Genomic DNA, 13664 nt, shown 5'->3' on the forward strand with positions numbered 1-13664 from the left:
TGTCCAAAGTGCAGTAGAGCATTCAATAAATCTTTAAATAAATAATCCTTAAAACAGTTGTGAAGTGGAGGTTTAAAGTACATAAGAATAACAATCCTTTAACACGAGGTTAAAACGTCAACAGGAAGCAGTCTTCAAAAAACAGATGACAATCCCCGGTGCTTCTTCTCTGTTAGCGTCTCACCTGCTTCTCCCATGCGGGCTCTGCAACAGGCGAGACACTTAATGCACCTACTGCTGCGGATTCCTGTCTCCTCCTGCAACCTCCGTTCTCTCTCCTCTCCTCTCTTTTCTTTTACTTCTTCTCCCCCTTAACCGGCTCGCGCTTCTCTATATATGCGGGGAAGACATGGCAGCTGCTAGGGTTACCACTTTTAATACAAAAAAATAAGGGACGCATACGTATTGATTCAAAACGGGACGCGCAATTTCATTCTCAAATACTGGACGATTCCGTATTTTAAAGGACGGGTGGCAACCCTGCCCAGCCCATCAGCCACAGGACAAATCATGGATGTGGGCAGTTTCCCACCTGTGCACTTGGGTGAGAAACGCAGACACCGCAGATCGCCCTGCGGCTCGCTACAGCTACCACGCCCCCCTTGCTAAGCCGCGAGCTATATCCACAGCCTGGCTCGTGGCTCGTTACGTGAGCCAATGCTCGTATTTAGATCTGAATTTTTCGCTCATACTTTCCTCGTATTTTGAATTTCTCGTATACAGAGGTGATCGTATCTCGAGGTTCCACTGTACAACTAAATAAAATTCAGTACTTCAAGGAGACAAATTACTGCGAATGGCAGAATAACAACGTGAGAAAAACAGAAGACTGAAGATAGCTACTTATTCAGCAGAGCTCAGGGTGATGCTACAACACAGCACCAACACATGTCAAAAAAGAAAAGCATTTCTGGAAATTCTTTGTGTTTAAGACAGAAGAATCTCAGCGTATTATTGAAGGAATCGAGCTTATTATTTCTCTCTATTATAATAAAAAAAATCTTGGGAAGAGAGACGAGACGTGACTTTCTCAGAGAGACACTTTCACATCCCGCGAGACGAGACTTTGTGACAAGAGATTTAACCACGCCCGGGGCCAGAAATAAAAGACAAAGAGTAGATGACAAAGTAGAACATCGTAAAGAATTCAAAAACGCTGGCGTGATACACATGCAGAGCAGAGATAAAGGAAGTACAAAAATTCAAAAGTCTCAAAAAATGATACTAAAGATCGCATTAGCACAAACAAACAGAAATTATTACTCTGTGAAATAATGGAACAGCGAAAAGAGATCAAATATATTGCATGAATTTAAACTTTAAGTCAGAGACTTGTACATCGTCTAATTCGTGTTGCCATCAGGGAAGAGTAGTGCTTCTTCCAAAAGAAGAGGCATATCAGCGAGAATTAAAAGATTTGTTGTTTAGTGAAAGTGAAATCCCATAAGAGAAAATTTCAAGCCCCGCGAGACAAGACTTTATGCAAAGAGATTTGGAAAAGTCCTGCCCACATCTAAAGCATTTACAACCACACACACGGGTCAATCATTTCTCATCTGTGTGAAAGCTATTTTCACACGCAGTTCGTGTAGAGAGAAAGAAACGATATTCACTCATGGGCAGTTACATGTTGTGTTGTCACGATGTAATTCCAAACACAGAATCAAAATTCCATAACATATTGACAAAAAGGTAAAAGCCAAAAGAGACTGAATATATGGACATAGGTGATGTCAGATGTATGTAGATATTGTTTGGCTTTAAACTTTAAGTCAGAGACTTGTAGATCGTCTAATTCGTGTTGCCATCAGGGAAAAGTAGTGTTTCTTCCAAATGAAGAGGCCTATCCACAAGAATTAAAAGTTTTATTGTTTGGTGAAAGTGAAATCCACATATGCAAGCGGCACAGACGTGAAGTTGCTAGTGTGTAGTGCAGGCAGGGGGGTTGGCGCGCAAAGCTAGCAGGGGGCAAAGCCCCATAGTATTACTAAAAAAAAAAAAAAGGGCCAAAGCCCACAAACTAAGGGCTTTCATTATTGACAAATTTACCCCTTTACGGAGTTAGTTTCAAAATAGATTTGTGTATGCTTTGAGTGCTATGATGTAAGCGATCAGATGTATGTTTTAATCTTTTAGCTTGCTCTATAACGAAGTAGTAAGAGGCAATAACATGATGGTGAGATGAACAGCTCTTTAATATTGTGTTGTTCTGTCCTAAAAAAAAGTGTGGGAGATTTTGTATTCACACTCTCTGATTGCATCAAGCACATCAGCAGATTTCTGTTTACGCATCCATCTGTTTTCTAACTGGCTTATACAGATCACGGTCGTGGAGGACTGTGGACACTGTCAGTGCTACTAATTGTAGCAGAGAAACGCGAGTCAAGTTTCGGACAAAAAAGCTATTTGGCGGGTCTATAACTGGTGATGAAATATGCTGCTCCATGTGTTAATACCATAATAAAATGTATTTAGTGCTTCACAGCAGAAAGTACTGTGAATCCACCAATTAGCAGGACAGGCAAAATGGCTTATTGCATTGCTAAACATGCTAAATTTGTGTCATCCGTTTGGTTTTTGAGGCAAAACTAATGCTGTGAGTATATCCCCTAAAATGTGATGAACATAGTGAAAGCACATATGATATTTATTTAAAAGGTATGTTGGTGAATGCAATACATGCGATGAGTCACACTGCAGTCCAGTTAATATTCTAATTCATTTGTGCATAGGCTAAGCAACAGCAAAGGATTATCAGTCATAAATTACTTTGAAAACAGCACAACAAAGGGTGTTTCACTGTAGTTTTGAAATGATGGATTATTGCAAAATAAAAGTTTGATTTCAAATAGGAAATAAAAGTTTGGACAAATGTTAAAAAAAAAAAAAAAAGGGAAAAACATGCATCAAATTAAATATTTTGACATTTGAAAATTTAATCAATTTGACTTGTTTCTTTATTATTACTCTAAGTTTTTTTAGCCACCTAATGATGCAAATATAAATCTTCCATTAATTGTTACAAACCTAACAAACCTCACAAGCCAAAATTTAAAAGAATGTTAGAAAAACTGCTTTAAAGAGTTTGTTTAAATTACATATCCTAAATTATCTTGGAATTCACCGATTCAACAGTAACAATATCATCAGAATTTTTATTCTTAGCATTGATTTTAACAAGTATTTTTTATGTTCTGGAGAGAAAACGTCAAAGAATAAATATAGAATGTGCGCCTGGTAAAATAAATCAGATTATGATATCATCCTTTAAAAACCCGATACTGAAGATTAAAGAATTCCTCCCATTGATTGTTAAGCTGGGTGAGTCTCCATGTCTACCAGACATTAAAATTTAGGTCCTACATTGTATTTTGATATTTAATACTAGTTTACTTATATGATAGCTGGCTAACATCTTACACTTGTAAGCCTGTTATGTTTGTTAGCCTCCTATCTTCTTGACAAACATCTTATGAACATTTAATACACTTGAAGCTTTGTTAAGAGTACTGTGTTTATTATTTTGTGGATGTCATATAGTATAGGTTTTGGTAGGACACAAGTACAGGTAGTCAGCGACTTACAACCACAATCTTTTCCGACGAACTTGTCGCAAGTCGATCTGAACACAAGATGGACCGATATATGTATTCAAACCTGACCTTATGTATAGTACAGTACTGTATAATACGTCCCTTAAGTCATATTGCTTACTTTATATCTCTTTTTTGTCACCATTCTTAGCACATTGTGTACATCAATTTCTTGGAATTTTTTTTTTTTTTTTTTTTAAATTATTTTGTTTCATTATTACTGATGTTCACATGGGTGCCAAACCTTTAACAGCTTCACCAATCCTTTCTCTGTCTGTGTTATGGTACGTCATCGGTGTGAGTCTCTCCCAGTGTTCATTGTGTTAACGGTAAGAGGAGGAGCTGTACTAGCAGAGTTTGAATACTCTTATGTTTTCTCTTTTAACATTTCAGCCTGTTAATACTAAACATTAATAGATAAAGGAGTTCAGTGTGATTTCATTATGCCTTTGTGGCAGTTTGTACGATGCGGCACAGTGGGTCACAACGCAGAAGCTTTGGAGGTTAACCAGATTTAAAGCCAAAGAGCAGCAATACAGCACAAGGGACAACTTAAAGTCACATGCGATCGCATTTGCTTTCTTTCCTACCTCATACTGCTTGATCACCTTCATTTGTTTCGAGATAAATTGTCTTTTTTCCTGTAATTGTAAGAAAAATGTAACTGAACGTAGTCGAAACCGCTGCAGGTAATAAACTGGGATCGAGACAAATGAGTCAAGGCATATGGAGCTGGCGTGGCGAAAACTTTTGTTTGCCCGTGAGACATGGTAGCAGTCGTTTGTCAAACGGTAGTAAGATGAATAGGTCGTAAGTCGACGAGTACCTGTACTACATTATTTAGAATTACACCTTAAGAATTACAAAGCTATAGCTGGTACACTGCAATACAATAACACTTGTATAAATATAGTAGATGTACAGTTTTCAAGGAAAAAATGCATTGGCCAATCCACTAACATGAAATTGGTATTGGCCTTAAAGAAGCCTGATCAGAGCATACCTAATAAACATCTAAGTTACTATGTCATTTCTAGAAGGGATATACAGTGGTGTAAAAAACTATTTGCCCCCTTCCTGATTTCTTATTCTTTTGCATGTTTGTCACACAAAATGTTTCTGATCATCAAACACATTTAACCATTAGTCAAATATAACACAAGTAAACACAAAATGCAGTTTTTAAATGATGGTTTTTATTATTTAGGGAGAAAAAAAATCCAAACCTACATGGCCCTGTGTGAAAAAGTAATTGCCCCCTTGTTAAAAAATAACCTAACTGTGGTGTATCACACCTGAGTTCAATTTCCGTAGCCACCCCCAGGCCTGATTACTGCCACACCTGTTTCAATCAAGAAATCACTTAAATAGGAGCTGCCTGACACAGAGAAGTAGACCAAAAGCACCTCAAAAGCTAGACATCATGCCAAGATCCAAAGAAATTCAGGAACAAATGAGAACAGAAGTAATTGAGATCTATCAGTCTGGTAAAGGTTATAAAGCCATTTCTAAAGCTTTGGGACTCCAGCGAACCACAGTGAGAGCCATTATCCACAAATGGCAAAAACATGGAACAGTGCTGAACCTTCCCAGGAGTGGCCGGCCGACCACAATTACCCCAAGAGCGCAGAGACGACTCATCCGAGAGGTCACAAAAGACCCCAGGACAATGTCTAAAGAATTGAGGCCTCACTTGCCTCAATTAAGGTCAGTATTCACGACTCCACCATAAGAAAGAGACTGGGCAAAAACGGCCTGCATGGCAGATTTCCAAGACGCAAACCACTGTTAAGCAAAAAGAATATTAGGGCTCGTCTCAATTTTGCTAAGAAACATCTCAATGATTGCCAAGACTTTTGGGAAAATACCTTGTGGACTGATGAGTCAAAAGTTGACTTTTTGGAAGGCAAATGTCCCGTTACATCTGGCGTAAAAGGAACACAGCATTTCAGAAAAAGAACATCATACCAACAGTAAAATATGGTGGTGGTAGTGTGATGGTCTGGGGTTGTTTTGCTGCTTCAGGACCTGGAAGGCTTGCTGTGATAGATGGAACCATGAATTCTACTGTCTACCAAAAAATCCTGAAGGAGAATGTCCGGCCATCTGTTCGTCAACTCAAGCTGAAGCGATCTTGGGTGCAAATCCACCTCTGAATGGCTGAAGAAAAACAAAATGAAGACTTTGGAGTGGCCTAGTCAAAGTCCTGACCTGAATCCAATTGAGATGCTATGGCATGACCTTAAAAAGGCGGTTCATGCTAGAAAACCCTCAAATAAAGCTGAATTACAACAATTTTGCAAAGATGAGTGGGCCAAAATTCCTCCAGAGCGCTGTAAAAGACTCATTGCAAGTTATCGCAAACGCTTGATTGCAGTTATTGCTGCTAAGGGTGGCCCAACCAGTTGTTAGGTTCAGGGGGCAATTACTTTTTCACACAGGGCCATGTAGGTTTGGATTTTTTTTTTCTCCCTAAATAATAAAAACCACCATTTACAAACTGCATTTTGTGTTTACTTGTGTTATATTTGACTAATGGTTAAATGTGTTTGATGATCAGAAAAATTTTGTGTGACAAACATGCAAAAGAATAAGAAATCAGGAAGGGGGCAAATAGTTTTTCACACCACTGTACAGTACATGCTACAGTTAATGTGCAAGTAATACAGAAAAGGTAATTAAACTAATACCTATACAAAAAAGAACTGTGAAGTACAAAATTAGACAAATGTCCAATATCTAGGAAAAGGGAATGGAAAGGAGCTTGGGAACTAATATAGGTGCTAAAATTCTTAAAATAGGTGAAACAGAACATTTATTAGAGACTCCGGTTCTATTTTCTACAGCTAAACAGTCAAAGTCCCACTTTAGAACTCCCATGGTTCTTCTCCAACGGCACTAAAAATAAGAACCAGGCTTTTTACAATTTCACTGTGGCTATGACACAGTACATTAGAATGCATTCTAACAAAAAATTATTATCCAATATAAGAGCAAAAACCCATTGTTTTCTAATTATTTAAACAGTTATGCACAGCTAAAAGAGGAAGTTTATAAAAGATGCTATAATGCAAGGGTCTCCAACTCCAGTCCTGGAGAGCTACTGTGGCTGCAAGTTTTCATTCCATCTCTTTTCTTAATTAGTGACCAGATTTTGCTGCCAATTAACTATTTCCCTTTATTTTAATTGACTTTGCTTGAGGCTCTAACTGCTGAATTGATTCTTTTTCGTTTAAACGGCACCTAAACATAAATTTGATTTGAAGTGAGCTAACAGATGACCAACTAAGTTGGGGCCAAAAACTTCACTTTCTTCAGTTTCTTAATTTGAAGCCAATTCTCGATGCTAATTAAACCCTTTATTTAATTCCATGGCGCTCAGACATTTTCAAAACCGTTGATTTTCTTTTTTAAGAGAGCTATCAAACTGTTTTATGGACCCAAGCAGATCAACATTACCGAGACCTTCATCTTTCTTTATTTTCAGTTATTGTGTGATGGATGCAGGTTGTTGTTTATGTGTTGGTTCATTTTGTGTCATAATATTGTTTGTTTGCTAATTAAGGAAAAACAAAATTAAGGGGCCTGAGTCTTAAGTTGTGCATCAATTAAAATTAAGGCAAAGAGTTAATTAGCAGCAAAATCTGGTCACTAATTAAGGGTTAGAATGAAAACCTACAGCCACAGTAGCTCTCCAGAACTGGAGTTGGAGACCCCTGAAATAATGCTATGTACGTAAAAGTAAAATATCAGCTAAAAAGAGTTCAATGCCAACTGTAGACAGAGGAAGAAGCTGGGACCACATTTTTCCACCAATAATTGTTTCTTTGTCCAGAGAAATCTACAAATGCATACACAGTTTGTTGTGCAATGCTGCAATGGCCTCACACCCACTTATCCCTCTGCTTAATCAGATGTACAGTTTTAATGGCAGATTTGACATGCAAGCCTCTCCACATGCCTTCTCTTAACTCTCAAATTCTTCCTTGACCCTTAGCATTACTTAACATATGGGGTGGGTATGTTTGCTTGTTCATAAACAGAACTTTTTTAAAGCATGTCATTTAGGGCAATCCCACTGCCTTCACAATAAGATAGCATGTTGATAAATTCAAGCCAACAGATAGTTTTAAAAAGGATTTGGTTCAATGCAGAGTTCCTGCCTGTTTCTAAGTATTCACTAGTGCCCCAAAAAGCAAAACACTTCATACCCTAATGATAACAGACCAGTGCAATGGACTTCGAAAATAATAAAAGCATCTGAATGTGTAATTCGTCAGCCTGATTTTCACAGATTCTCTTCTTGGCCCAGTACATTTGGCAGCTTTTAACCTCTTCAAGTACTTCTGTCTGGATGCTATAATTACAACGCTTCTACATAACAAGCCTCTCAATATAACCTTGGACTATGCCCTGTGTCCCTGAACCTATGGCTTTTTCAGGAAAAAAAGATATCACGTAAACTTGGCAAATATCACTTAGTAACCATGAACCTGAATAGGAGGTGCTCTCAGGGGTGTGTTCGGTGTCTTCTCCTTGTATACCTGAAAACACCTTTGTTCACCTATCTGTAAAACGGCTTACATTTGCCAATGATACCACACTGATTTGTCTGACCACAGAAAGGTAGTAGCTGAGACATCTGATGGTGATGGATCAGTTGGCCATCTGGTGTGCCTTCTACAATCTGGACAGCTGAAATGCTCATTGATTTTAAGTGGTACTTCTCCTACTGCATCCTTTAATATATGGTGTTACCATCAGAACAGTAGACTCATTAAATTACTTGGCACCACAATTACTCACAGTCTGTACTGGGATTAAACCAATGTCTCTTAAGAGAAAAAAAAAAGCTTAGAAGTGTTTTTTTTTTTCCCACTAGAAATTTAATAAGATTAATCTGTCATCAGTGTTAGTCAAGTTTTATGGAGCAGTCACTGAAAACAACCTTTTTCTTCATAGTGGTCTGGATTATCAGTGCACCTGCTCATTCTAGACATAAACTACAGCATATTGCTTGTATAAGTGAAAAGACTGTAGACCTGAATCTGCACAGGCCTTACTTCTTTGGTCAGAAATCAAGCAGGGAATACAAACTAATGATCTATCCAACGTAACGTGTTTACTTTTAACGATTTATAAAGTATGAGGCACAAGTATAATGTTTTACACTGTTCTAATGTTTTGAGTATTTGTTCATTATATTATCATGTACTACTGCTCTAAATAATATTGTGATGCTATATTGTATACAAAGAATTGTACTGTAAATTTTAGATCTATGGTTGTAATAACAAGATGAATTTCTGGAAAATAGGTTGCCTAGCAATAAAGTTCAATTAAATTCAGTTCTAAAAGCATGACAGATTGAACAGGTAAAAAAAAAAGTGATGAAATAAAGTTTTTAGGTGCTTTACAACTCTTGTGCTTAGCATTAGTTCTTTAAGTATTTTACTGTAAAACGAGCAACATCCAGTAGTATTACCATTTTAATCCATCTCGTCTTCAACACTAATTTCTTAAACATTTCTGATATTTTATATAAATTAAATTTAGTTTTCATTGACTAAAAAGGCTCCTGAAAGAGAGACGACTTCTTTTCTTTTTTTTTTCTGTTCTCATTTTCAACCATATCTATGTATTATGCAAAGTTTTATGTCAAAAGAGGTATCACTCTCCAGACAGAGAGGAAACAAAATCAGCTTATAAGAAATATAAACATTCATCCATCCATTGTCCAACCCGCTATATCCTAACACAGGGCGCAAAGCAGGAACAAACCCCGGGCAGGGTGCCAGCCCACCACAATATATATTTAATATATATTTACATTTTTTTTTAAATAAATACAAAAAATAAAAACGGCATCTCTCAATACACCAGAACATAGTTTCAAATGAAAACAGATAGTAATCTAAGAAGATGTAAAACTTTTTCAGAAACCTTGAATTTTTTTTTTTTAGTACTACCAACATTTTATGAAGCTACAAAATTAATCACATAACTACATACTTAATTACTTAATTAGGTAACCACCCAGGCCCAGTTTTATCAAATCCATTTTTCAAGTTTCGTTCTTTATTCAGGTGGCAAAAAGCATGTAGTCTAAAACTCCTGCTTGTGTAGGCTGTCATGATTCATATTCTCATTGTCAAGGACTGTTGGTAAATGAGGTTATAGCAACTTCATTCTGTTCTGAAAAGACAAATAAATTAAAAAAAATAAATGTGTACTTGCAGCTGTAAGCATGCATATCAGAATTGGAATACTACGTTCCCAAAAGGAAAACAGAAAAAAAAGTAAAATTTATTTCTTAGAATTCTCTGAAAAAAATGTACATCTATCTTCAAAAAAAAAAAAAAAAAAAAAAAATTTAAAAGGGTATGTAATGTACTGTGTAATGTTGTGTGCAGGGCTGTGGAGTCGGAGTCGAGGATTTGGAGACAATTTTGGGTACCTGGAGTCAGAGTTGGTACATTTTTGCCGACTCCAGGTTTAAATTTAAATTGTAATAAAAAAAAACTCAGCAAGTTCAAATGTCCCATTTCACAAACAATAGTCATATTTAAGTACTTCTCTGATTCTAGAAAAAGCCTAGTGCATAGTTGTGTTACTACTAGTGTGAAGTTCAGCTGAGCTATTATACAACCTGACATTCACATATTGTAATCTGGATTATGGTACATTACAAAAAGTGTTTTCATTTTATTTCAGATATAATGTGTTTAACAAGTTCATTTGAGTGTAGAAAAGAGTAATGATGTAGGTGGAGGTGTGTGCTATGGTCTGATGTGTGTTCAGGGGTTCTTGTCTTTCATTTAAACTGGCCAATACGGTAGAGAGTCAACTTCCTAACCAGTAGTTCTGTGGTTAAATGACGTGTATGTTGTCTTCCTTCAATCAACATGGAAAATACATTAGCATAATAAATACAGAGGAGTAGGAGTCAGAAATACCGGAAACTAAGGTGTCGGAGTTGAAGGATTTATCTACCGACTCCACAGCCCTGGTTGTGTGCACATTATTTTATTTATTTACAGCCTAAAATATGGTTCATTATAACAGGTTTTAAAGCCTTTATTTACAAGTTAAAGATTGATAGATTTTACCTTAAAAACTCTAATCATGAAGTCATGTAAGTTGTTGGTTTATATGATGTCAAATATACAGTCTTCTAGTAAAACAGTTTGTGATGATGCTACAGGGCATTCCATAATTATTTTAATATTGTCCATTAACAACAAAATGATTTAGAAAATATGCACTTCAGCATTCATTTATTAAGTCCATCCATCCATTTTCCAACCCGCTGAATCCAAATACAGGGTCACGGGGGTCTGCTGGAGCCAATCCCAGACAACACAGGGCACAAGGCAGGAACCAATCCCGGGCAGGGTGCCAACCCACCGCAGTCATTTATTAAGTCCAAAATTTTAATAAATGTATAGTTAATTGCAAAATTTTAAAGCATTCCCATTATATTAATTATTATTTAGTGGCGATTTTGAAACAGATTTATTAACAGTAGAGAACTTATAATTTAGAATTTTCATTATTCATACATAGTGCCCCCTAGTGTATGAATACTGTCATACTAATTACTGGAATTACATTCAATCACAATGAGCGAGTTTTTTTTTGAAACCTGTATGAAGCACACAGGATTCAGAAACATGTAAAACTGTACAAGTAATAAAAAAATTAAACTGTTAGTGTGAAGTATGAATTAATATCCATTTTATTAGGTAGGCAAAGGACACAGTAAAAAACAGGGTAAAAGTTTACAATGCAGAAGCAATAACTAGTCAGGTGGCAGAAATGTTAGTTTTCAATAAATACAGGGGAAGTATAAACCATCCATACTGGTCAAAAAATGTGCCTCACACATTTTCATACTGATTATACTGTACAGCACATACAATTTTCACAATCTAAAATATCACTCAATTTTAGAAGCACTTGTAGGTGTGCTCATATCAAGAAATTGCCATAGATACACATTGATGGCTTTATTTCAAATCTGCATTGCTTACGTATACAACAAAAAATGTGTCATCCATTTCCTGAGAATTTTATCTACTTGACAGTGAGGTTACTGCAATGCAAAATCAAGCCACACTGCTTCTGTAATGCAGTTACAAATATTTTACTGCATTGCTCAAACACTAAATTTTTAGGGATTGGTTTATTCTTGCATTCAAAATGTTTGCATTCATTTCTTGCTGCATATTTTAATATAATTCATAACACCATTTGAAATTAAATTCTAAGCAATGGTTAAAAAAACAAACAAAAATCCAATTCGGTTATGCACTCTTTTAATCTTTTAAAATGGGCTATGTGTACGTACCACATAACTACTACACTTCAGTAAATCTCTCCTAAAAGTTCACATTTATTTACAATGTAAGTTTTAGTTTGCCATGATTAAACTTCTTCTCATGGAACCACACAGTCTAACACACTACATTGCTCAGAGCCAGTCATTTGCAAATAGTGTTGTTGCTATGCCCAAAAATGCAAACCGTGACATACTAGCACCTCACTGTGGCTAAACTCTGTCAATGCGTCATTTTTGCTTTTCTAATTTAAGTCACAAGTACTGTTGCTTTTTAAGTGACAATTATGAAAAACAAGTAACGGAAAGCTAATCATAAATTCAATAGACCCTTTACTCCTAAATTTTAACATTATACAGCATTCCTGATATATACGTTTATAAACATAATACTAAATATGAAGATATGTATATTACAATTAAAATTAATAATGCCTTCCCTACGAACTAATCCTGGGTGAAAAAAATCTGTTGTACAAAACCACATGACTTTTAAAACAAGGTGATCTTAATGAGGCACATGTAGCACAGAGGGATTTTAAATACAAATTAAAAAAGGTTACAGTTGAGTACAAGGATGAAACTGAATAGAAAGCGTCTACACATAATCTGAGCCCTGCCTGGTTAGGTACTAAAACTTTGGCAGACCAGTCATTAAGTAAAAGAAAAAAAATCAAATAACTTTCCTGACTTTAGATTATAACTAATAGGTTTAATGAATTCCTCTTAAGATTTACACAGTTCAATTTTACTAAGTAAAGATAATGCTTGAAGCAGAGGGTTTCTGAAATGGCAGAGCTGTCTTTTGATCAAAGGGAAGCAAAGAACATCCTCAGTAAATTTAAAACAAATAAAAGTTACAGGCCAGAATATATATTTTGCGCATGACAGGCTCTGTCATATTTTTCTCTTATGTTTAGTTTTTCGTTAGAACATTAGAAAGTTTTAAAGCTGTAGAAAAAAGACTGGTAATAAAATCACTTGCACAACTTATAATGAGAAAGCTGTCCGAGAAAGACTCAGGGTTTATTAGATCCATTACAGACTGCATTTCCCTGTGCACTATTCCTCGTGACTATCCTGCTTTGCTGATGAGATGGGAGTTTGGATCCCATGACTTCAAATTGGATAAATCATATTTGAGAATGTTATGCTTTGCCATCTACTAGTTACTTAATTTAAAAAAAATTCTTTTAACACACAAGACTTCAGCATGGATACAGGTAAGTAATATCTAGTGACAGTAAAAGTGTATAACGTATTCAGAATGTACTTACTTACCCCGACACCCTATTAGCAAATTCAATTATATCTTCTTTGGTTCTTGGACCCCTATAATTGTATGCTAGGTCTCCCTTTAACCTAAAATATTAAAGAGAGAATTATAATTCCGAATAATCATACAGATAATACTGTTATAATAAATAAGTATCTAAATACAAAAGATCAGACATATTTACTTGTTTCTAATTCTCAGATTTAAACAGAGCGCTGTACCATTGTTTGAAACCAATATAACACAATCAAGAGATAAAATGTTTGTTGTATAAGGCTGGAGCAGTAAAATTCAAAGATCCCCTTACTCTTAGGTCGGCAGCATACCATCAGAGATTTAAATGTGTGTTGAAATGTCTTCCTAAATAATAATGCCTGAATTAATGAATTCAAAAACGCCTTCAAAAATGCATACTCAAAAGCACTGGTGTGAGAAAAGTGTTAATACAAGCTGGCAA

At 35.9% G+C, this 13664-nt stretch overlaps 1 protein-coding gene across 3 annotated transcripts in view; it reads right to left on the minus strand.

Annotated features, from left to right (window-relative positions):
* The window catches only part of LOC114653862 (protein disulfide-isomerase TMX3-like), a 1157775-nt gene that overhangs the window by 53025 nt on the left and 1091086 nt on the right, over nt 1–13664 (minus strand). For all 3 annotated transcript variants that reach the window (XM_051929281.1, XM_051929279.1, XM_051929280.1), the window contains one exon: nt 13213–13293. Coding sequence is in view for 2 of the 3 variants with exons in the window: in XM_051929279.1 (XP_051785239.1) it covers nt 13213–13293 (81 nt within the window). In the remaining variant the exon portion in view is untranslated. The remainder of the gene's footprint in view (nt 1–13212; nt 13294–13664) is intronic.

This window comes from Erpetoichthys calabaricus, chromosome 6, assembly GCF_900747795.2.
Source record: "Erpetoichthys calabaricus chromosome 6, fErpCal1.3, whole genome shotgun sequence".
Classification (NCBI taxonomy): Eukaryota; Metazoa; Chordata; class Cladistia; order Polypteriformes; family Polypteridae; genus Erpetoichthys; species Erpetoichthys calabaricus.